The following is a 23,066-nucleotide window of genomic DNA, read 5'->3' on the forward strand; positions in this document are numbered from 1 at the left end:
CCTTTATAAGGAGACCCAAATGCTGCATCATTTTCCAGAATTTTAAATGCAGACGTTGTACCTTCCAAAGCTGGTGAAGGAGCTTGGAAAATCTGAATTTTGTTTCTGGCTTTAGTATTTATAGTAATTGCTGTGTCATCAGTAAATAAAAGCCTCAGCATAGGTACCTTATCTTCCACTGGGTTCTGTATTAATATATTACCTGTAGCACTGAACAAAATATTCTATCCCTCGAGAATCCTTGACGTTCAAAAGCAGTGGAAGGAGGAGCCTCACCACTGACCCGTAATCTACGTTCCACATCCAGGAGAACAGAAAACATTTCTCTGTGTGAAAGGGCAGCTCTGCCTTTCCGAGGACATGGAACCGCAGTTTTAATGAGAAAGTCACAGAAATTTTCGGAAACTTGCTGAGATACATACTGATGTCCCTGTTCCTACATTCAGAACTGCTGATAGAGCCAAGTCAAGTAAATAGAATTAAAGCCTTGAATGTTTTGTACTCCTATAAATATGCTAATGAGCAACACAGTTGCCTTTTGTCAGCATTTTCCAGCGGTGTTTCTGTCGCAATAACCAAGTTCTATGTCCTGAACCAGGGACAGGGAAAGAGAGAGATCCCTGTTTATGGCCTGATTCCCCTTAAATGTTGCTTTTTTGGTGTCAATAGGCTGAGTCTTTATTCTGAGTATCCTGGGAACATTATTACCCAACCTTCTTTAGCATATTAATGAAAGAAATGTGAAGAAAACAGTAAAAAAAAAGTTCCATGGCTCTGAAAAATACTGATACCATAAAAGTCTACTGTCATGTGAATTTAATAAATGAATAAATGACAGTATTGTTCAAGTTCACCTGCAACCCTTACATTCAATGAAAGAGAATGGTATATGGATCTAGGTTAGGAATAAACATAAGTATTTTTCTGGCTGTGTGCATATTCTACAGGGCTTACAGGAACTGGAGGTGCATTTTATAAATAAACATTTGTTCACAATAATTTATTTATCTGCATTTTCTCATTTTCTATATAGAGCTATTTACTTGACAGTCCGTTCTGAAGGACACATTTTGTGGTTTAAACTACCTGTGTGTACCAAAAGACGTGCAGATACAGAGAAAATAAATTTAAATTTACTGTGGCTTTAATGAAGTGGACAGCTAAGATAAATATATACATATATATATGTCTATAAATTATTACTAAATCTGAAGTAGTGGCTTTTTGCCAAATATCTGTATATGTGTATACATGCATTGATTTTTTTTTTTCTTCCTCCCCCCAATATTTTAATTAGGTGAAATCTGCTGGTCTCAGCTGCCTTTCCAGTTCACTTCATTGTCAGTTCTCAGATGGTCAATAGGGGTAATTTTGCACGGGTGACTGATTTCTTTCTTTCCATAATGTGCCCAGTTTCTACAGGCATTGCTTTCTACACACTGCTATATTTCACTGGTTCATCTCTAAACAAGCCATGGTTAGAGTAGATTTGATTTGCATTATGTTTTTTTCTTTCATTTTGTTCAATAATTTGCACTTTTTTTTTTTTTTTTTTTTTTGGTGGGGTGGTGCTATGTCGAGCAGCACATTTAATTGTAATAACAGAAAAGTCCAACAAATATGTCTGTATGGATGTTATTCTTTGTGGATCCAAGTAAACAATTGCCAATCCAGTAATGTGGCAGAATTTAATTTAACAAAGAAACTTTGTGTTAAAAACCTACAACTGTGTGTTGGAAAATGGCATAAAGTTTCTGTACAAAATATTTATATTGTGTAAAGGTGTTTTATTAGGTTGAAGTTTTATGGCCACAAATCCTGATGCAGTATTGAAACTTCCCTTCATTCATATAAAGATTGTCAAAATGACAATGAGAAAACTAAAGGTGTATTAGTGGTTTGTGACACTTTCCTAATACTGCTGTTAGAGCAGAAATAGGATGGGTTTTTTGCTGCTGTTAGTATCTTTTCTTTTTACCTTGTCTTTTCTTCATTATAAATAGGTAAATAAGTATATAAGTAGTTTGCATGTGTTAACAGTTGTATGCATCTTATCACTATAACCCCTTTGATAATACTTCTGAGTGTATTTTTATAGTTCTATTGTACAGTAATATTTTGAATCTTTTTTTGTGTGCATGGTGGGGGTTTTTTGTTAGAATTGTGGCTGAGACAGAAATGAAACAGGAAATTTAAAAGTGAAATGTTTTGGTGGTTCACAACCTATAGCCTTTGCATTTGAGGATCTTCAAAATACATAAGTGTATTCAAAACACCAGCAGAGCAGTGGAAGATGCAGAGAATGGAAGGGGCGAAAGGGGTCAAAATACATTTTTCTTTCATTCCTCGTTTAGCTTTTACTTGGAGGTGATAGAGTAGTCACACTTCAAAATGTCTGCTCATTTGCACTTCCTTTCTTCAGAAGATTAAATTTGGTTATTCCCACATTAACGATCCTTCAAAAATGTACCCTACATATAACACACAAAAATGTTTTCTTATATATTGTAAGGATTGCTTTTTTTTCTTCAAATACTTTTGTCTTATTCCAGTGCATTTAGATTACTGCAAAAGAAAACCAGTATTTAGTAATTTCTTTCTGACTGTTGAATAGCTGTATTAACACTTATAATGCTACAAAGGTCTTGGTTCACACTCAGGTTGACCTGTGAAAATGTTCCAGGGTGTTTTTGTCAAGTTTCTGTGGGAATATTGCCCTGTAAACCTGTGAGGCTCATACCGTGATTGTGTAATATGTGGTTAAATATCTAATTGGTTTTAAATACCAAGCCAGATAGATCAGTACTTCAGTGTCTGATTGTGTATGAACTATCTTTTTCCTGCTTTTTGGGTAAATGATCTTAATGGTATCTCTAAGCAGAGATTTTTGAGACATTTATTTTGAACCAATACAATACCTTTTCGTTGTTGCACACTTTTGCAACTCTTGTTAGGCACGTAAGAAGGACTTAATGAAGGCAGATGCTGCTGTAGTATTTCTAGATTCTCTGAGTAGGTAATACTGAAAATATAAAAGAAAACTAATTTGCAAAATTTCAGGAACAATTTTTTTGGTTGTTCAGACCAGCATCCAAATTTTTGGAGTACTTCCCAAACCAAAAACTTTCTGAGAATCCTTTTTTTGAGAGTTGTGCAGATCACCCTGGTCATTTACTTGCATGTCTTCTGTTTCTCTCTATGCTTTGGTCTGTTCTTTTGTCTTGTAGATTATGAATTTTGCAGCGACTCTGTCGTTGCCTGCGTTCATACATGATATAAATGTTCAAGAACAATAACCATCAGAGTCAAATTCAAGGTGAAGTGTCTGTGGCTGCTTAACACAGCAGTGGCTACTGTGTTGAAACTCACAGGCCTTCGTACTGGGGTTGATTCAATATTTCTAGAGATGAGCTTTCTAAAACTAGAGGGAAACCCTGATCGTTGATTTTGTTTGCAGTTCTGGCCAAAGTTTTCAGCACCAATTTCCAGCCTTGCTTTCCGAAAGGTTAAAACAACCAGACTTCAAATTGTAAATCATTGTTTGGATACCTGTCTGTACCCAAGTAACACAGAACAGGAAAAAGAGCTGCAAATAACTAAATCACCAAAAATGAAAGTTCACATCCAAATCTTTAAACATGAAGACAATAGAAATTAAGAGTACAAGTTGTATGTGTTTTATCAGTTGTTGTGGTATAAACAAACACTGTCTGTTCCTAGATAATTGTAAATTACAGTGCAGACTGGAGAATTGTAATGCCAAAAATAAAAGCCAGCCTTGGTAATGATTTGAAGGTCCTATATATGCTGAAAAATGTTTAGCAAATAAGTTTGACTTTAAAATTCTTATTCTTGTCCTTCTAACAATGTATTTTTCATGTACGGCACTGTCAAATATATCTTACTAGGTATGCTACAGTGTACCTCTGAATGTAAAACAAACCAGATTTAAGCGGTGCTTTTCTGGTTCCCCCTCAGATCACAAGACGACATGTTAAAATACTTCAAAACGGCACGGGGACGTTCCGCTCTGTCCGCCCTCTCTGCATGGCGGCGCCGCGGCCTACAGGCCGCCGTCGCACTCGGAGCTGGCTGTTGCTGCCGGGGAAGAGATTTGAACAAAAAGAGCAATTACAAAATCCTATTCGTAGGACAGATTGGGAACTTAATGACAACTGGGGTTTCTGGATGTTATTGTGTTAAAAGCACTGACTGCATACAGTCTCAGGGTGGCTGTGAGCGGCATGGGTCGGCCGGTCTGTTTTAGTGGCAAGATCACGGAGGCCCTTCTTGAGAGTCCATTGAAAAACCCAGCTTCTGTCCACGAGGAAATCACATACACATTTTCAACAAGAACATCTTTTCAAGATCTCATACATTCATTTAACGCAGGTCTGGTTTATATCTTCTGGCTGCCAAATTCTACCTGCATAATGTAACATAATTAGTAAGTGTCTCACATAATGGAGATCTATACAAGTTTGCTCAGAAAGCAAGAAACACATTTCTGGAATTTAACTTTCCTCTGGTCAGTGTCTGCTTTATTCAGTAAAGCTTTATTTGTAAAATGCAGTACTTAAAAACCATTTTACTGATGCTCTTTTGCAGGTGCAACTTATGTTAAACAATAGATCTATCAAAATAGATATCAATATATTTAATGTGTGGGCTTTTAAGATTGTGCATAATCAAAGACTGAAGAAGCAGAATACAGTTAGTGTACATTTTACTGTCAGTTTTAACCTTCTCGGAGGCATACAGCTGTCTGCTGCCACAAATGATATATTCCCTTTTTTCCTAGTTGGCTGCTGAGGGGTGATTGCCTCTGCGCAGATTCTATTTTTATTTGACCTGAAGCCAGTTGTGTATATTCTCTCAGACAAAACTGGACCTGGCATGACTTCCCTTCTTTAAAGCTGCCCCGTTGAAGTGATTGATATTGCCAGTGACTGCCATACTGAAAATGAAGTCCTGTTCTTGCTTGATTTTTGTGTTGGTTTCTCAAATTTAGAGTTGTTTTATAGACTAAGCACTTCTATAACTTGAAAATGAAAGCAAATGAATGCTAGGGTCAGCCTTGCAGGCTAGAAGAAATCTCAGTTTGTTCTTTGGAGATTACTCGTTCTTAGAGAAAGTTCTATGTCTTTGATATAACTGCTGTAAAATATGTAGGTCTTCCTGTGATTTTCCCACTCTAAATTTTGGGTTTCGAAAAGATCAGAAATAGAACAGAGGATGAAAGCCTATCAGCCAAACCAGCACAGTCCAACTTGGTAGTTTTAAGTCTGATTATAAGAAGCCGTTAGCTCAGGAAGCTCGTCCAGCACTTATGATTTCCCTTGAACAGCAGAAGTGCTAATTAACATTCACAGAGCTAAAACTGGTCATCTTAATGGAAAGACTTCTTTTAATTTTTGTCTTATTTCTACTCTTCCAAAATGACCAAGGTTTTCTTTCATGTTAAAATAAATGTAGGCCAAAACCCAGCTGACATGAATTTAGCTGAGTACCTGCACTAAGCTGGTGCAGTCAGTGCAGCATTAGATGATAGTTAAGATTGTGCTCTAAGTCGAAATGACCCCCCAGTGAAGCTGAGCCCTAAGAGAAGCACGTCAGAGGACAGAGGAAGCTTTATTAATATGAATGAAATTAAGCGAGAGGGGAATGTAAGCTGTAAAGCCTCCTAGCTTGAGCTGTAATATCCTGTAAAATAAATTTCCAAAAGAAATGGCAGAAGTCACGTTTTAGCCAGAAGATGTAAGACGGCATAAATGGCTTGTTAATTGATGGTCTTTGCAGTATATGTGACTTTATAGTAGAAATACTATAAATAATGTTCCTGCAGGGCTTGCACGTATCTGTAGATGATTGCTGCATCCAAATTCTTGATGTTGGGGTGTTCCAAGTGCAAGCTGTGCTCAATCTGTTTGCCATGCAGGGAGAGAGGCTCTTGGCAGCCGCTCCAACACTGTGCCAAGTCTGCTGGGTACAACTGCTATTTTCATGCGTTGCAACGCTATTGCCCTATAGCTCGTTAGCTTTAAATTACATTTATTATAAAATAAACTATATAAATGAATTTTGCCTTGTCCTGTCCAATGGATGCTTTCTGCCCATTATGTGTGCGAAATAAATCAACATCCATAGAAAATGGCTTTTGGGAAGCAATATTTGATATAGTGATTTGACTTTTTGTTAAGGATGGCTGAATCGTAATGATAGGTTAGAGTGTTTCCTATTAAAATTGGTAACAACAGAATCACCAAACATATTTCCAAGTTACTCTATATTTTGTCTCAAAATGGTTGACTTTACATATATATTAATTTCTTTTATCACCAAAAAAACGTGTATCTGCTATCAAAAGTAAAATTTCAACGTTTTAAGAACTTGTTTAGACATCTCTAAACATGGATCCATGCTTATGCAGATATGATAATCATTACTTTTTTTAGTACATTTCAATTTTAAGTGAAATAATAATGTAAATTAATGTACTAAAATACATTTACATTCTGTGTGGTTAATAATTGTTATAAACGTTTATGTCATAAGTCTGTTCATTGTTGCATGCACACTAAAACCTCCTCTGCTTTACAAATGGCAAACCCACCACCTCAAACCTTACCATAATAGTGGGAATGTGAAATCGGGGTAGAAGAATAAGAAAGATTACTGTACTTCATGTGCCACGTGTATGTTATTGTTTTAAAGAAGAAATGATTGTAGCATACATAAGACAGGATATATTTTGAAAGGAGATATTCTTTACACATTTTATCTTTGGAGCAATAAGAAGTTGTATCTTTCAAGCTCCTGAACAACCTTTCTCTTCTTTGTAAAATACACTGGTAGGGAAGAAAATATTTTATGTTCATAGGCTGTCTGTTTACAAAACATTTTTTTTTTAAGTCCTAGGCCACCAATTCCTCTGTCTCTCCTTCTATCAGAAGAAGAAGCAAGCCTAATAATTCAGTCCTTCTGGAGAGGTTATCGGGTAAGAGTAATCTATAATTATTTTGCTTGATGTTGAAAACCGTAGGACTGTGAAAGCCCCAGGGAAAATCCTTACATAAATTTTAAGTAGGGGATACTATAAATAGCTGCTGAAACCTCCATGGTTCATTGGCTTTGAATGTTGCTCTGCCTTATGCCTAGTGACTGCAATTTTTTCACAGGCATTTACACTGATGTAATCTCACTGTTTTCCTCAACAGCAGAAAATCCACAGAAACTGGATTTTCAAAAGTACAGTTGACACTGACCAATTTTCATTTGGTTTAGTTGATCTTTGGCTAGTTGCTAAATGACAAAGTGCTATTTTGCCTCACACAGGGATGTGTGGGTGAGTGTGGAGATGCACAAGGAAAATTGGTGAGGTCTGTTAAGAAATAAAAGCACACAGAAACAAAGGACCAAAAACTGAGACCAAGAATGAGACAGCAGATATAGGAGAGGCATGAAGGCTGTTATTCAAGGAAAGAGAAAACAAAATGGCAAGCAGATGTTGCAAGCCATACTGGTAATACAACACTAACACAATCCCCAGTTTAACGGGCAAAAGCAAAGCACATAAAATAAATACAAAGAAAATAATACTAATACTGTTGTTTTGGAGGGTAACAGCCATGCTAACCCTAGGGTATGAAATAAATTATTTTGAAATTCCTGAACAGGTTCTGTCAAATATTTGTCTGAAAGGCTCTAACACTTTCACTCCTTGGAAAGAAATGGACTTGCAATTTAGGTGACAAAGAAATGTCTTTGATTGTGGTGACAAAGAAATGTCCTTGACTGCCTTTATCAAAATTTAAGCTTGTAAATAGCCTCCAGATATAGCAGTAATTTCATTGTGATGGACAGGGAGACGTCTCTGTCTGTACATCAGGTGTTCTTTAAATAACAATCAGTATAAAACACTCTTAAGTTCTTCTTTACTACTTTTAACGAGCATGAATATGAGTGGCTGCTGTAATGTGCTGTGCAGCCAAAGATGGTGAAATACCTTGAAATGATCTTCTTGACGGATAGAATTTTGTGACGCTTTTTGCTTGTTCATTTTCCTTTATTTTTCTTTCTTTAAACAGAGATGGCATTGACAGTAACATTAATTAGCACTGACAGTATCACTGCAGGCATCCTTACAGTGTCGTATTGCAAAGGCAACTGTTCTCCAATAATGGTTGTTTGCTGAACGCTGCAAAGTTGCTCAGATGTCTTGTGCTCCCACCAAAGCTTTTGAAGGGCACTGTCTTTCCTTGCTGTATGTATTGACTTAACATTTTTCACAATAGTATTTATCATTCTAAACCAGTTCCCAGACATGAGAAACTGTGGCTATAAAAAGTAGGAGACACCAAAAATAATTCAGACTATAAAATTAGTTGTTGCATATTTTAGCTTACTAGAGCTGAAAGAAATTTGGTTGAAAAATTAAAATCAGAATATAATAGAAAATCATAAGTAAAAAGTTACAACGTAGGGCAATGCGTTATCCTTGGGCTTGTAAACTAGGAGAACACGAAGCTTAAATGGGATTTCATTGTATTAATGATAAAGTATAGTATGAAAATTGACCAAAGAATTCAGACAATCTGCTTTTAAAATAAATAGCTCTGTCGGCTAACACTGATTTATTGTGGTAATAACTGAATGCTTTGCATTCTAAAGATATTATTGTGTCTGTATTTTAAACACCTTTCTGATGTTTTTCATTAAACCTTGTTTTATAGTTCACAGAATTTGGACCTTTTAAACACTACTATTGAAATAAACATTTACACGTTGTGATCACATTGAATAATTAAACACTGTGCTAAAGGAGCAGTGTGCTCCAGCAGTGGTCTGCTCAAGCTCCACTTTAAAGACCACACAATCACATGCCACAGGTGGTTGTCTGGAAGATGACAGGAGGATTCTGGATTTAATGTTGTATTTCAGAAAAAATCAGACACTCAGAAATCCAGGCTGGGTAGTTTTGACTTTAACAACGCTATCCCAGATGTGAAACTTGTAAGTTTTTTATTCTTAAACAATGTCATATAAAGCGTGAGAAATCACAGCAAGTTATTTTTCTTGGACACATCTTCTATGGACTCTGACCATTTTTGAGATATTTTGTTATCCATATTGATCTGGGCAGTAGAGTCGATCTGGTTATAGAACTCACTGACTGAGCATCGTGTCTTCTCATGACGCTTCACTTGTTTCTGCCACATCTGGCTGAGTGTGCCAATATCAAACCCACATGGCAATCAGCAAAAATGGATCAGGCAGTAAGGGGTTTTTATGTAAAGGGGGAAAAAAAGCTATAGGTACAGAATATTGAGAACTTTTTGATAATAAAGCATGATTGAAGTAGTACCTTCATCCTTATCTGAAGCAAATTTCAGAAAAATACTTGTTTTGGTTAATAGCTGCCATCAACAAAGTCCTTTCTACAGTCTTTCATACAAAGATGTTGATAAGGACTCTGAAAATTATTTCAAATTTAATCAAAAATTAAATTCCAGCAAAAACAGCAGTGCAAGCTACATCTGCTGGATGCTCTAAGGGATTCAGAAAGGAAGATGTCTTCTTGGGGGGCTCTCAGGGCAAGGAGACTTGAGACAGCTCTGCTGTAAGAATTCTTTCTCTTCACTTCTCACCATCCTCTTTTATTGAGGTTCCACTCATCTGTCATGGGCCGGGGCAGTATTCAGTATCTGATGAAAACCCTTGGTCAGTAGGTATCAATTCTCCAGGCACTTTTCCAGTAAAAGAAGATCTAATCCTTCACCCCTCTACTGCAGAATCTGTGCTCAGTGCCATTCGTTTTATGGGGTCTTTTTAATCTTTACAATTTGCATAACTATTCTAAACTGAAGGGATTTTTCATTAATACAATTTTCTCTAATATCTCTGGTCAAAGCTTTAGTGTTATCCTGCTGTTGTGCAACGTGTTCTCACCTAGCATTGAAAGCAGTTTATTTTGACTTAATCTTGTAATATTATGGAGTTTAAATTGGGCAGGAATATGTAAATATTCAGTGCTATTTTATATGTAAATATTGTTTCAGCAGAAGTTAAATCAGAATTGAAGCAGGTTTATCTTTATATCTTACAAGGTGTTGTGCTTTTGCTATCCCAATTTATGTTCCTTTTCGTGGTAGAATTGCACTCTGATTACAAAATAGAGACTACTTGCTGAGAAATTATCACAACGATGCTACATTACAATCTGTTAAGCATATTTGGAACATGTTGATAGTATTTTGTTAAGTTCCCATTACCTGTTTTACTGCATGTGGCTTATCTGTGTTCCTTTTTCTTTCACTTTTCTAAAAAATCACTTTGTTCTGGGAGTTCATGTTCACTGCTTGTATTTAATGTCGGACTTTGGAGTGTTTGTGTCTATCTGACTATGCCTTTACCTCAGAGCCCTATATTTTGTTGCGTATTTCACGATACTGTCACTTGTTTGTTTATCTGGGGAGAATATACACAATCTACTATACTTGCTTTTTATCTTTTAACTGTTCAGAGTCACTGTCTTCATTTTCTGTACACACAGATCGCTGTGGCCCTGTCACAGGCCAAATTACAGGTCTTACATAGCTGCAGTTATAAATGGACACTTCATTTTTCCCCAAATTTTATAGTTAGAGGTAGTGATTTCTCTGTCTTCCTGCCTCTTTTCTGTTACTGTCATTTATATGTCCCGTAAGCATTCCCTTAACCCTTTCCTGTGCCAATAACCCGACTCCATGTAATAGGGAATTATGGATTCTATTCTAGCGTACATGACAGTATAAAAGAAAAATTGTCTCTTGCAAGCTTAAAGAAACTATCCTGTGTTTGGGATTATATTGTATTTTTGGAAATAGCATTGTATGGTATAGTATGGTTTAGATTTTTTTGTATAGCTGAAAAGAAGATCACTGGTAACAAACAGTAGCTTGTTTTTTAAGGTTTAAAATTTCATATCAACCTTGTAAGAACTTCGTATAACTTTTATAGAAGGTAATACAGAACTGTATTAGTATAATGGGATATTATTAGAGGTGTAAAAGGCATCTGATGTCAAGTCACTGAGTACAAGTCTTGCCTGTCTTTATTGATCGTGTAACCTTGTATTGTATTACTGCTCTGCCAGTGCACTGTTATCTGAAAAATAGCAAGTTGTCTTCTCCTAAGTGGATTGGAAAGTGCTGTGGGAGCTCAGCTACCGTATTGCATTCTTAGCTGCACTACAAAGGAGACATTCTGGGTGGGAAGAACGCTTCTGATAAATAATTTAGATTTTCTTTAAGTTGTGTTGTTTTGTTTTTCTTAACTAGAGGAAAAATAAGTCTCTTGCTCTGTATGTATCTCAGGAAAGCGGGAGAAAACCACGGTGTGAGGAAGTAGAGTAACTGAATTCAAATCACAGAGCAAACTCAGTACTAAATCATGTAAGAATAAAATAAATATAAGAATTTTTCTAGAAAACTAAATAGTTGGCTTCCTGAAAGCAAAAATGTGGCAGGAGAAACCAAGCTTATTGCTGCTTGTTTCCATCACGTTATTCAACTTCAGCCTGAATTACTAGCCATTAAGTCCTAAAACATGAAGACATTTCATATACGTAACATTTAGAAAAAAATTAAAACTGCATTTTTAGTAACTCCATTGTAATTTGAATGTGACTCTAAGAGCATAATCACTTCCCAATGCCCAGGTTAATACCCGCACGTCCCCTTCTGCTGCTGTTCTGGATCCTCCAGCACTGGAGGCAATAATTGTGTGAACGCTGAGGTAGACAACTGGCAACATGCTGCTAATTAATCAAATCCTGCTTAGAACAAGTCTGAGTGGTAGAGTGGTAAAAGCTGTTGATGCAAAGGTAGCTCTTTCTTATATCAGGAGGCTCTACACCAGTACAAAAGCAATAACAGAAGAATTCAACTTAAATCTTAAATGGAGTCAAGGCCTGTGACTATTGTCATTTTATGTAGAAGCAGAATTACGTGCTTCATAGGGGTGACTGACAAAGAGTAGACGTCGTGTAATGCATTCCAATTGCTTTAAATAACAGATTAATGGCGCTCCTGTCTGTGCAAATGGTGTGGCTGGGGTTGCCAGCGAGCCTGTTTGCAGCCGGCAGCAGGTGTGAATCAGTTTGCTGGAATAAATTTCCTGCTGGATGACCCTTCGTGCTCCTCTGCTGTGCTATTGTGTTGATCAGTGGGTTGGTTTTATAGTCTTGTGGCTTTCTAAAGGCACTAATACCCTTCAGCATAATGCTTTAAATTTTAATTAACTCAAAGAATAAGCATCTCACTGCAATCACATTCTCAGGAGTCTTTGGTAATCAAAATGATCCCCCAATTGGCATATTTATGTTTTCAATGTGGTCTGTCAATTATGTGGGTTTTAATTCTGTTTAAGTTGAAAACTGTAAACCTCTGGGATTGTGCTTTTATATCAGGCCCTGCAAAAAGGATGGATGTCATGTATTTGCCCAGCCACAGCCCCATGAAAAAAATTCTCTCATCGTCTTGGGTAACGTGAACATATATAATTTCAGCTGCATTTTCTGTTTTCCCTTTCCCAGGTCCGCTGTGATAGTGAAATACAAGAACTACGTCAGTGGCAAAAGCAGTTGAGAGAGGAAAGAAACATTATTAAAAGAGTGAAAGAATTCTGGGCTAAGCAGGAAGCCAAAGGTAGGTGAATTAAATTATATATTTTAATGGTTTTTATTTTTCCATTAAGTGTTTAATTTTTGTATTCCAAGTTGTATTAAGAAATAGGACACACTGTAAGACATGAATCACGAGTGAGAGACAATGTCTGTTTGGAAATGCCCGGCTGTTTCTTTACAGTCACTACTTTTAAGTTGGTTGCCTGTATAGCTGAATGTGGCGATTAAAAAGATGGTACAGGGCCAAAGCACCTTAATTTCAGAGGACTCTGACAGCATATGGGCACAGTGTTTCCTAGGGCAGGATCAGACCTCTACTGGCTACACAAGTGTAAATACTGATTTTTACCAGATGGGTTGTTATACAGTTTTTCTGCACTGTGGGATTTCTATTTGGTAACTGTTCTACTGGCATTTTCATGTAGTTAGTTATAGCAGAAGTTGGCCTGTACAGTTCTAAAAAAAAAAAAGAAAAGAAATGCAAACAGCCCCATATAATTGCCAGAGGAAACGAGGCCAGATTGCTTTAAGAATTGACACTGTAACATGTTTCCTTTTTGCCCTGCTTGTGGACCAGGCTTTACTGACAGGGCCAGAGTTATCATTCACTTGCTCAGGCACGGGGGGTGTAATTAGGATTATTTGCCCAGCCGCTTGGTCTGCTAATGGGAGAGGATTGACCTGCTCCTCAAGCAGTCTGCGTTGGATCAGCCTCTGTGGGCTGGATGCAGCCGTGACAGGCCGGGATGTGACCTGCAGGCCAGCATGGGGCTGGGAACAGGCCGTCCAGCTGTGGCGTTCATGTGTTGGAGAGAGGAAAAAATATTATTTTAAAAATTAAAAATCTGGGCAGGAACAACCCCAGATTCCAGTATAAGTTGGTTAACCCCTGTTGGAGAGCAGTGTAGGGGAAAGGGACCTGGGGGTGATTAGAAGGGGGGTGGTCAGTAGGTCAGAGAGGTTCTCCTGCCCCTCTGCTCTGCCCTGGTGAGACCCCATCTGGAATATTGTGTCCAGTTCTGGGCCCCTCAGTTCCAGCAGGACAGGGAACTGCTGGAGAGAGTCCAGCGCAGCCACGAAGATGCTGAAGGGAGTGGAGCATCTCCCGTGTGAGGAAAGGCTGAGGAGCTGGGGCTCTGGAGCTGGAGAAGAGGAGGCTGAGGGGTGACCTCATTCATGGGGATCAATATGGAAAGGGGGAGTGTCAGGAGGATGCAGCCAGGCTCTTCTGGGTGACAACCATGATAGGACAAGGGGCAGTGGGTGCAAACTGGAACACAGGAGGTTCCACTTAAAGATGAGAAGAAACTTCTTCCTGGTGAGGGTGGCAGAGCCTGGCCCAGGCTGCCCAGGGAGGTTGTGGAGTCTCCTTCTCTGCAGACATTCCAACCCGCCTGGACACCTTCCTGTGTAACCTCATCTGGGTGTTCCTGCTCCGGCGGGGGGATTGGGCTGGATGAGCTTTCGAGGTCCCTTCCAGTCCCTGACATTCTGGGATTCTGTGAAAAATTACCTTGTCCCGGTCACCATCATCCTGTGGTCCTTCAGTCCAGCAGCGCTGTCACAGGTGTGTTCTCGGTGGCCGATCTCTGCCCTGAGCGATGTAAGAGCAGTCAGGGTGCAGTTCCACGCAGTCAATTGGATCCAGCTGCGAGCTGCTAGAAGGATTGATCATGCTTTATAGCTCTTGCATCAATTTTAGTGATTGACACCAACTAATTCTGCAGTCAGAAGTGGATAAGTGGGTATTTCCACTGGATGTTTTCTAATGAACACAGGGTTCAGTAGCTATAGTATGAATCTTTTTATACTACAACACATAATGCTGTTGTACACAGTTTCTCCTCTGTTGTGTGAAGTGGAACAACATTTAAACCCACTCTCGGACAACAGCTGTGTGGCAATCTCCAGGCAGTACTGGGAGCAAACATTTTAAATTGTTGCTCTGGATTTCTGAAATAACCCACATTTTGTCCCATCACATGAAGTGAATCAGTAGCAACTCTCATCTTCTTAGACAGTGTTCGCTGTTAAAAAGCTGCCTCTGGTGCCTGTGATGAGAGATGGTGACTGCGGCAGCAGCTACTGGATAATTCTGTGGTTTGTGTGTTTGCAAGTGCAAGGAAAAGCATTTTCCTGTTGGAGGTGCTTTTTCTGCCCAGCAGCCGTTCTTCGTGATCTCTGGGGAACATACGTGAGCTGGAATGAAGCTCTTGCCGGCTGGCTTCAGCTGCATTGTGCTATTTAATAGAACGTGTCCAGTAAAATCTGCTGCCATTGTAACATTGCAAGATTTATACTATATGTATAATGAACCCTGAGTTCATTAGAAAATATCCAGTGGATAAATCTACTTTTCCAGTTCCAATTGCAGAATTAGTTGGTTCTCTGTGTACACTTAAAGATACTTGACATTCTTCCAGTGTTCCTTCCCAGTGTTAAGAGTTCTTGTCATAAGAAGGAATCTGCACTGATACCAGTACTGATACTAATACAAATAGCAATAGATTTCTTTGAGTAGATATTTAGATCCATTGAAAGGCAGGCTTAGAATCAAAGCAAGTAATGAATGACAGGCTCAAAAGCGGTGCTGCAAGTGCACCCCAGCAGCAGGACCACAACGAACGCCTGTGTGAACTCAGCCTGCAGGATTCTCAGGGCAGATTTTTTTAAAACATGAAGACAGTTAAGTATCAGCTGATAAAAAGCGTAATTTTTCAAGAGACATTGTTTTCCAAACCTTCCTCTCTGTATCGTGGCCTGGCGAGCTGCCTTGCTGTTCCATTGTTATATATTGGCAGGTGTTCAGAGCTGACATGCTTCTCTGTCTCTGTACCGTGCTGTGCGCAGGACCTTTTGATCCCTGCTTCACTTCATTATGAAATGTTCAGAACAGAATAATTTTCTTCAGGGCACTATACGTTGTAGTAGAAATACGAAATTGGAAGACTCTCACAATTTTTTTTTTCTGTGATAGCAGTTTGTTACAAGTGTTGCATAGATTTTCCAAGCATTTATTCATATTTATATTGCAGTTTTAATCCACAAAAGTTCAGATTTTATTTACCAACCCATGCAGTTGCCTAAGGGATATTTTATAGCTGGAAAGACTTCATTCTGAGGAGCAAAATCATATATCACAACAGGGAAAAACTGCATTTATATGTGTGTGTATATATATATGTGGGGTGTTTGTATGAAGTAAGTGAAATAGAATTCTTGGCTTTAGTAGCTTAGAGCTAGAAGATTAAACAAAGTAGTAACTAGTAACAGTGTACAAAAGTGATTAAAAATAAAATCCATGAGTTGTCTTCCAGCAGACCTGACTGATACATAAAAAAAACTTCAGCAGAGCAACCAAGGTTTTCTTCAAGTCTTTGTGGGATTTCATAGCCTATTTACTATGGTTTCTTACGAGTTTACTTTGCAAAAAAAAATGTAGGCATCTCTTTTTTTTTTTAATAAAAGAACACATAAATAGATCTGGTTTTGAAGACCTGAAAACAGTGGATTCAAATTTACTATGATAAAATTTATCTCATCATAAATTTAAAAAACAAACGCCAAATCCTTCTCTTTGCAATACGTGTTTAATTCTGTCAGTGTTAATTGTTGAAAAATTGCATTCCTGAACGTGATGCTGGAAGTTGACCTAGCAGGCTTGCTAATTAATTTTAAATTATTGCAGTTTGATGTTTGTGTTTCGGACTCTCTGTTTTCAGTTCGTTAGCACTTACAGCATCTCATCGAGGCATGTTTTTTCACATGTTCCATTGCCCACGATACCAGTAAGAGTTACAAATGCATATGTTTCCCACTTATTTCTAAGAAATAAACTTATATATTTACAACATACCACTGTGAAAAAGGATGTATCTGATATTGGATGATTATATGATTATCGTAGTTTACAGTATTCATGCATGTAAGATCCCTAAGGTGAAAATCACAAGTGTATTTTCAGAGGTGAAACCATTTTCAAAATGTTGCAACTAAGAAAAGTAGGAGCTATGGGTGGAGTGGACTGTGTTATTTGGCAGTTGAATTGATTCGAAAAACTCCTGTCTCTGGAGAATTTTCTTTTTTTCCATCAGCTGCATTTATATTGTTTTGGAGAGTAATGTAGTGATAAGATTTCCTTTGCCGCCTTTACCAATTGTTTCAAAAGGAAAAACAAATAAATCTCTCTCATAGAGATTTCCTGTCATCAGATCCATTATTTGAGGTCTCTTGGACACACAGCTGTTTCACCACTTCAAAGAAAGTTGTAAAATTGCCCCTTTTCCATTTTTTTCTTAAATCAGTGCAAGTTCGTATTGCTTGTATCACATTAGCTTTCAATATTATCGCATTGTTTCTGTAATTCCTCTGCTGCATTAATTGAAGAGCATCCATACATCAAATAGCCTTGCGGCCCAGGCAGATGGCTCTCTGGAAACAGCTGCACTGCTCAGAAAATCACTGTCCAGGGGTTTCATTATCGATCTCATCTTGATGCCATAATTAATTTTGTCAGTGCTCCAGCTGCTCTTGTTTTTGCTATTATTATTCTGCTGTTTATTAATGTCGTTAAACACTATTTCATTGTGAAGTCAACAAACTGCTTTTACCAGTGATTCAATCTAACCCAGCTGACTTTGCACTGAAGTGGATTTTGTGAGCACACACACAATAATGAATAGTATAATGCAACTGCTTCTTAACCTTGTCTTTCTGCACATTTGGTTTGACTGAATTAATTAATTCAGTTCATTCTATTAATCCCCCTTAATTAAACCACTGAGCTCTTCACAGCAAGCAGGACAAAGCATTTATTGTTACTAAGAACTCAGATGTCACAAATAAAGCATTAAGATTCATGATCAAAAGAAAAATAAGACATTTTAAAATAGATACAGCAACTTATTACCAAGTTACCTACGTTAAGAATAACAACTATATATCTCTTGAATTTGTATATGACTCTAACCCTGTTTATTAGACACTGTAAACAGTGTAGGGGATGAATGGTGAGCTGCGAAATAGCTTTTAGGAAATGCTGACTCGAGCAGTAATGTGATTCTGTTGACACTACTAGAAAGATCAGCATACCAGCCCCGAAAAGATCAGCCAAAGTCTGGGTTACCGCGAGCTGACCAGCAGGTTCGGCTTTGTTGTGGCTTGCAGCACAGTGCTGGGTGCGCCTTCCTGCGCGGGGGGATGTTTTACGCAAAGCTGTGTAATTTTATGAAAGTATGTTTGTATAATCTTGACCAGTGTGATATTTTAAAAGGGTATTAAGAGGAAGTCAGAAATGTAAACTGATTGTAATTAACAATCCAAAAGCATTCTTGATGTATTTTTCTGGTTTCAGAAAGTATGTTAAAACGTGTTCGTTATTATTGAAACAACCAGTGATGTTCCAATTTTCATTGTTGAGAGAAGGGAACGGAGCTGGTGAGGGGCTGGAGCACAAGTGTGATGGGAGCGGCTGAGGGAGCTGGGGGTTCAGCTGGAGAACAGGAGCTGAGGGGAGACCTTCTGATCTCTGACCTGCCTGAAAGGAGCTTGGAGCCAGGGGGGTCGGGCTCTGCTCCCCAGGAACAAGCGCCAGGACCAGAGGAAACGGCCTCAAGTTGCACCAGGGGAGGTTGAGGTTGGATCTGGGGAACAATTTCTTCCCCAAAGGGCTGTGGGGCATTGGAACAGGCTGCCCAGGGCAGTGGTGGAGTCACCATCCCTGGAGGGGTTGGACAGACGGACATGAGGTTCTCAGGGACATGGGGCAGTGCCAGGGGTGGGTTGTGGTTGGACTCAATGTTCTAGAGGGTCTCTTCCAAGCAAAATGATTCTGTGATTCTACACTTGTATAACCAGAACAAAACACTTTGTTTTTTTTTTTTTAAAGTAGGGACCAGAAGTGCAATTATCATGGGGCAGCTGAGGTGATCCAGCAGTGCTGTCCTTCCCCACCGAGGTTCTGCCGGCCTTGCCTCGGCTCTCACAACCGAGGGGAGGGGGTTCAGCTGGTGGGTCTGACAGAGCTGCTCCCCCGCGGGGATCCACCTGATCCACTGACACAATCCTTGTGCCCGGCATTAAGGGAAATAGTGCAAGAGAGGGCAGGGAACCATCCCGTGTGTGCTGACGGATCAGCTCCCCCGGCCTGCGCGGCCGCGGCCCGTGACACCGGAGCCGGCACCGGCATCTCCTCGGGCTGGGGAGTCGCTGAGCCTCAAATAAGCCACTGATTCTCCCCATGCCTCACAGTGTGTTTAAAGCCTCTCTCCTTTTTTTTTTTTTTTTGGTAAGTCTTTATTCTTCTTTTACTATCTCACTATACTTTGTTACTAGTTTTGAAAACTGTTCTGGGATAGAAAGTATGAAAACTGCATAAAAATTAATTTATAAATTAATAGCTGCTTGCAGGACAGTTGAGCTCTTTTAACGCATATGGCTGCTAAATTTCTTTTTGAGTGCAAAGAAAAAGGTGTGCTTCTTTCAGCCTTTACCTAATGCTATATCATTCTTAACTGACATTTTGTTTGCTGTACTGCTCCAGTGCTGTAACATTACATTCCACAAAATTATCTATATTTAAGGTGTGATAGTGTTTACTCTTAACGGTTTCCGCTTTCAGACTGAAAATGTAGAGAAGCACAGCACTCAGGGCTCACTTTAGTGACTCACAGCTTGAGACTTGTAGGGAGACAGAATTCTCCCCAGTTTCAAAAAAAATATTACCTTCTACAGAAAATACAGCTAATAAACCAACCTTTTTATTTTTGGAAGACGATGTCCTTTCTGATTTTATTATCCGATTTAATGTGAACGTGTTTCAATGGGTGATTTAATAACCTGCGTGTTATTTGAGATGCTGTTTGGCAGGATGTGACACAGTGGGACACACGTACAGCAAGACCTGCTTTTGGTTTCATGAGGCTGATGATCTCCCATGAGACTGCTCAGGAGAACTTTCCCCAGTGTGTATTGATCTAGGGCTGTCAAATCTGCAGCCCAAAACATCCATTTGAAACCGGATGAAACAAAATTTGCTGCATCTTCTTGTTTTCTAGCTGGTATCCCATGTAGCTCCAGTTATATTTTTTGCGCTGATGTTCCCAAGAAGAAACAGGCCTTCGCTTTTTGATTAATGAGCTGGTTAATTTGATTTGTGCCTCCATGCAGTGACGAAACCCCAACTCGTCGTGATGCTGAGCAGTGCGTTATGTAGGTGCAGTACTGATGACACATCACTGGAAGTGAAAAAGTGTATGTCCTACAATTAAAGGAATCTGAAAATAGCAGGCCTTTTTAATTAAAATACCTAAATCTTCATTGGTAGCTTACAGGAACAAAACTTTGTCTGTTACAGTGATTTCACTGTTGGAAAGACAATTGGTTCTGTATACAGTCTAGTACTTTCAGCTCTTTTATTTCCTAGGGGCTTTCTTTTCTTCTTCTTGCTTGCATAAAATTTAATTTTAAAAAGGCATTGTTCTTAGGGAACATAGTAAAAGAAATAAGTATTCCTGGGTTTATGGCAAAAAAAATTGTCACCCTATTAGGCAGTAGTTCTTACAGATCACCCGTAGCCTGGGCTCTGCAAGGTACTTCAGTAACAGTGAATGTACACAGTGGGGGGAAAATCCAGTTAAACCAAACGGAGACAGACAATAATATTCAGAACAGGTGGGGGATGATTTCCAGATACAGCAGGGAATATTCCTTTACATTCTGTTCAGTTTTCAAGCTGTATTTCTCCTTTGGCAGTTCTTACCTATATGGAGAGACTTAAAAAATACTTCTTTCATAGAATATTTTCCCTCGGGAAGATGCAATCAGGAACGTGCTGAAGAGCTCAGTGTTCTGTCGCTGGAATATCCTTGCAAATATGAATGAGCCAGCAGATAAAGGGGAGAACAGGCTGTGTATTTGAGGAGGACTCAAGCAGGAACAGATGCGAACTGTCAAGAAGCAAGAAAATGCAGCCAGTCACTCTGGGATGTGGCTCCAGCTGAATTATGAGGAAGGATTTGAAAGCTAAATATGCTGAACAGGGGCAGTCTAGCTTGCATACTTTTGAAAGATGGCTGTATGTAAGGGTATCAAAGCAAACAATCAGATCGCATCAAAGCAGAATGAATTGAGGAAGGGAAAAATGTTCAATTCGGTTCCCAGAAAAAAACGGCCACGTGCTGAAATTACTTGGAATTAATTCCATAAACAAACAAACACATGAGTATAGTCATATGCTCTAATGGATCCTTATTAATGGGGCCAGAAAGGAAGTTACAGTCACATGCTTGTTTGCAGGACTGAGTAGCTTCCCAAGGAAAATACTGAAAACGGGATATATATAAATAGGACGTCTTACATGAGGCTTAAAAAATATATTTTACATGTAATATAGGCAATAATGTTGGACGTAGTCTGAATAGCAAATGGATTTCTTAAAGACTGGACCTCTGTGGTTTATTTAGGAAAATTCAGCTCTGGAAACTGTAAGGAGTTAATCAGTTTTATGCAAGAGTTTGTTGTGTTTGTTCGTTTGGGTTTTTTTCCCCCACTTTGACCAAGGGTGGTTGAAAAGTAGTCACGCTTTAGGAAGACTTTAACAAAATGATTTGTTTCTAATTTTATCTGCCCTCCTTTTACTGTACCTCTAATTTTTTAATTAATGTCATTATAAAGCTCTTGTAAGTGGTCACCTCCCCTCTGTTATATTAAATAACCTATATAGAACACACACACATGTATATGTTAAGATCTGACATGTTGAAGGTATTTCCTCAAATTATTTTGTTTCAAACTGAGCTATATAAGGAGGTTTAAAGTGGAAGGCTACTGGCTGTCAGTAGGACACTACAATTAAAAGAATTTGACTCAGCATTTATTCTAAACATTACTGTATTTACAGGTAGTCAGTTGTATCTTTCTGAAGACAAAAGTACTGCAGTCAAAATGGTTTAAAATGGGTTTATATATGTGATGGCTTTTGATTTAAAAGCACATTTATATGGCTTCAGTTACATTACAGACCTTTTTTTTAAAAAAAAAGGAAAATCCAAGAACAAAGCAGTGCCGATAGCCGAGTATGCGGTGGTTTTCATCAAGCCTGATTCAAGATGCTTGAGATGCTTCTGAAGGTTTAATCTTGGCACGAACAGCTGAGAATGTAGCGATAAAAGTCATAAGACTCCTGATGCTGATTCCACTTTATTGGTCCACACCCCAGACTCAGACGTCTTTGAAAAGTTCTAAAGATGACAGTAGCATTTAATTTCTGAAGCTATGTTGGGAATGTTTGGGGAGAAAAAAAAAAAAAAAGAAAAAAGAAAAAAAAAAAGGAAAGATGATATTTTGGATAAGCTACAAAAGACATGATCTTCTGAGCTGCGTACACAGGCACACGGTGATCTGCCAGCACAAGGCTGGACTCACCCTCCAGCACCAAAGCTGCACTTTTACCCATCACTCCCAGTTTTTAATAATGATTTCTAATGGAAAAAAGACAATTGCAGTTTGTTAATTTTTCTGTGACTATATAAACATAAAATTCTTGTGTTTTTCTGTTTTAAAGGAGAGGAGAAATTCTTCATGGGTTTTGCCTTTTTAAAAATTTTTTCTTCTTTTAACCTCTTTCTCAAGGTAACAGTGGAAAAAATGGGAGCATCTTTCTTGAAAATTCTGTTGGTGTTTTTTGTTAGTCATTACAGATACACAACCCCAAATTCCTATTTATAACTACGAGATGCATTAAAAGCCTGGAGAAAAGACCAACGCTAGTTAAAAAGTCAAACCTCCAAGTAGTCCTGCAGCAAAACTAGACATGATTCTGTGGGTTAAAAAAAAAAAAAGCTGGGGCCGAAGGGAAAGAAAGACCATGAACTGTTAGTTTGAAGTGATGATTCAGAGATTAGCAAAGAGGTGGGTGACGGATTGCAGAACACAGGGGCTGCTCGTCCCAGGCGTCCCTTCCAACTCCTTGGGCGTCTTTTTCCATTTTTTAACTGATTGTTTGTTTTAGTCCGTGTAAGAGTTTACATTTGGTGACTTTACAAAACCTATCCTATTTTGCAAGTAGGAAACATTTCAGAAATATGAGGGGCTGGTGGGTGTAAATGCAGTTTTCATGAAGCTGCCCAGGAGATCTGGCGCTCTGGGTTTCTGCCCATGTTGGCTTCTGCCTATAAATCCCCAAATGCTTTTTGCTGGGGACTTTTCCTGGCACTCCAGAATTATTTCTCCACATTTCTGGTCAGTGCTTTCTATTGTCACCATTCTCTTTTTCTGTCTTGACTATTTACATGGGAAAAAATGCATTAATCAGATGCTGGTTGCCTTCATTCTGGATTTTTCTCTCAGTCCAGGGTCTTGTGTTTCTGTGGGTGTCTCTTCATGAATCTCAGGTCACCGAATG

General features: G+C 38.7%; 1 protein-coding gene across 5 annotated transcripts in view; it reads left to right on the top strand.

The window, feature by feature from the left end:
- Positions 1-23,066, top strand: part of IQCK (IQ motif containing K) — a 40,837-nt gene that overhangs the window by 12,120 nt on the left and 5,651 nt on the right. For all 5 annotated transcript variants that reach the window (XR_010606998.1, XM_065644999.1, XM_065645001.1 and 2 more), the window contains 2 exons: positions 6,913-6,997; positions 12,575-12,686. Coding sequence is in view for 4 of the 5 variants with exons in the window: in XM_065644999.1 (XP_065501071.1) it covers positions 6,913-6,997; positions 12,575-12,686 (197 nt within the window). In the remaining variant the exon portion in view is untranslated. The remainder of the gene's footprint in view (positions 1-6,912; positions 6,998-12,574; positions 12,687-23,066) is intronic.

The sequence above is a fragment of the Caloenas nicobarica genome, chromosome 14 (assembly GCF_036013445.1).
Source record: "Caloenas nicobarica isolate bCalNic1 chromosome 14, bCalNic1.hap1, whole genome shotgun sequence".
Classification (NCBI taxonomy): domain Eukaryota; kingdom Metazoa; phylum Chordata; class Aves; order Columbiformes; family Columbidae; genus Caloenas; species Caloenas nicobarica.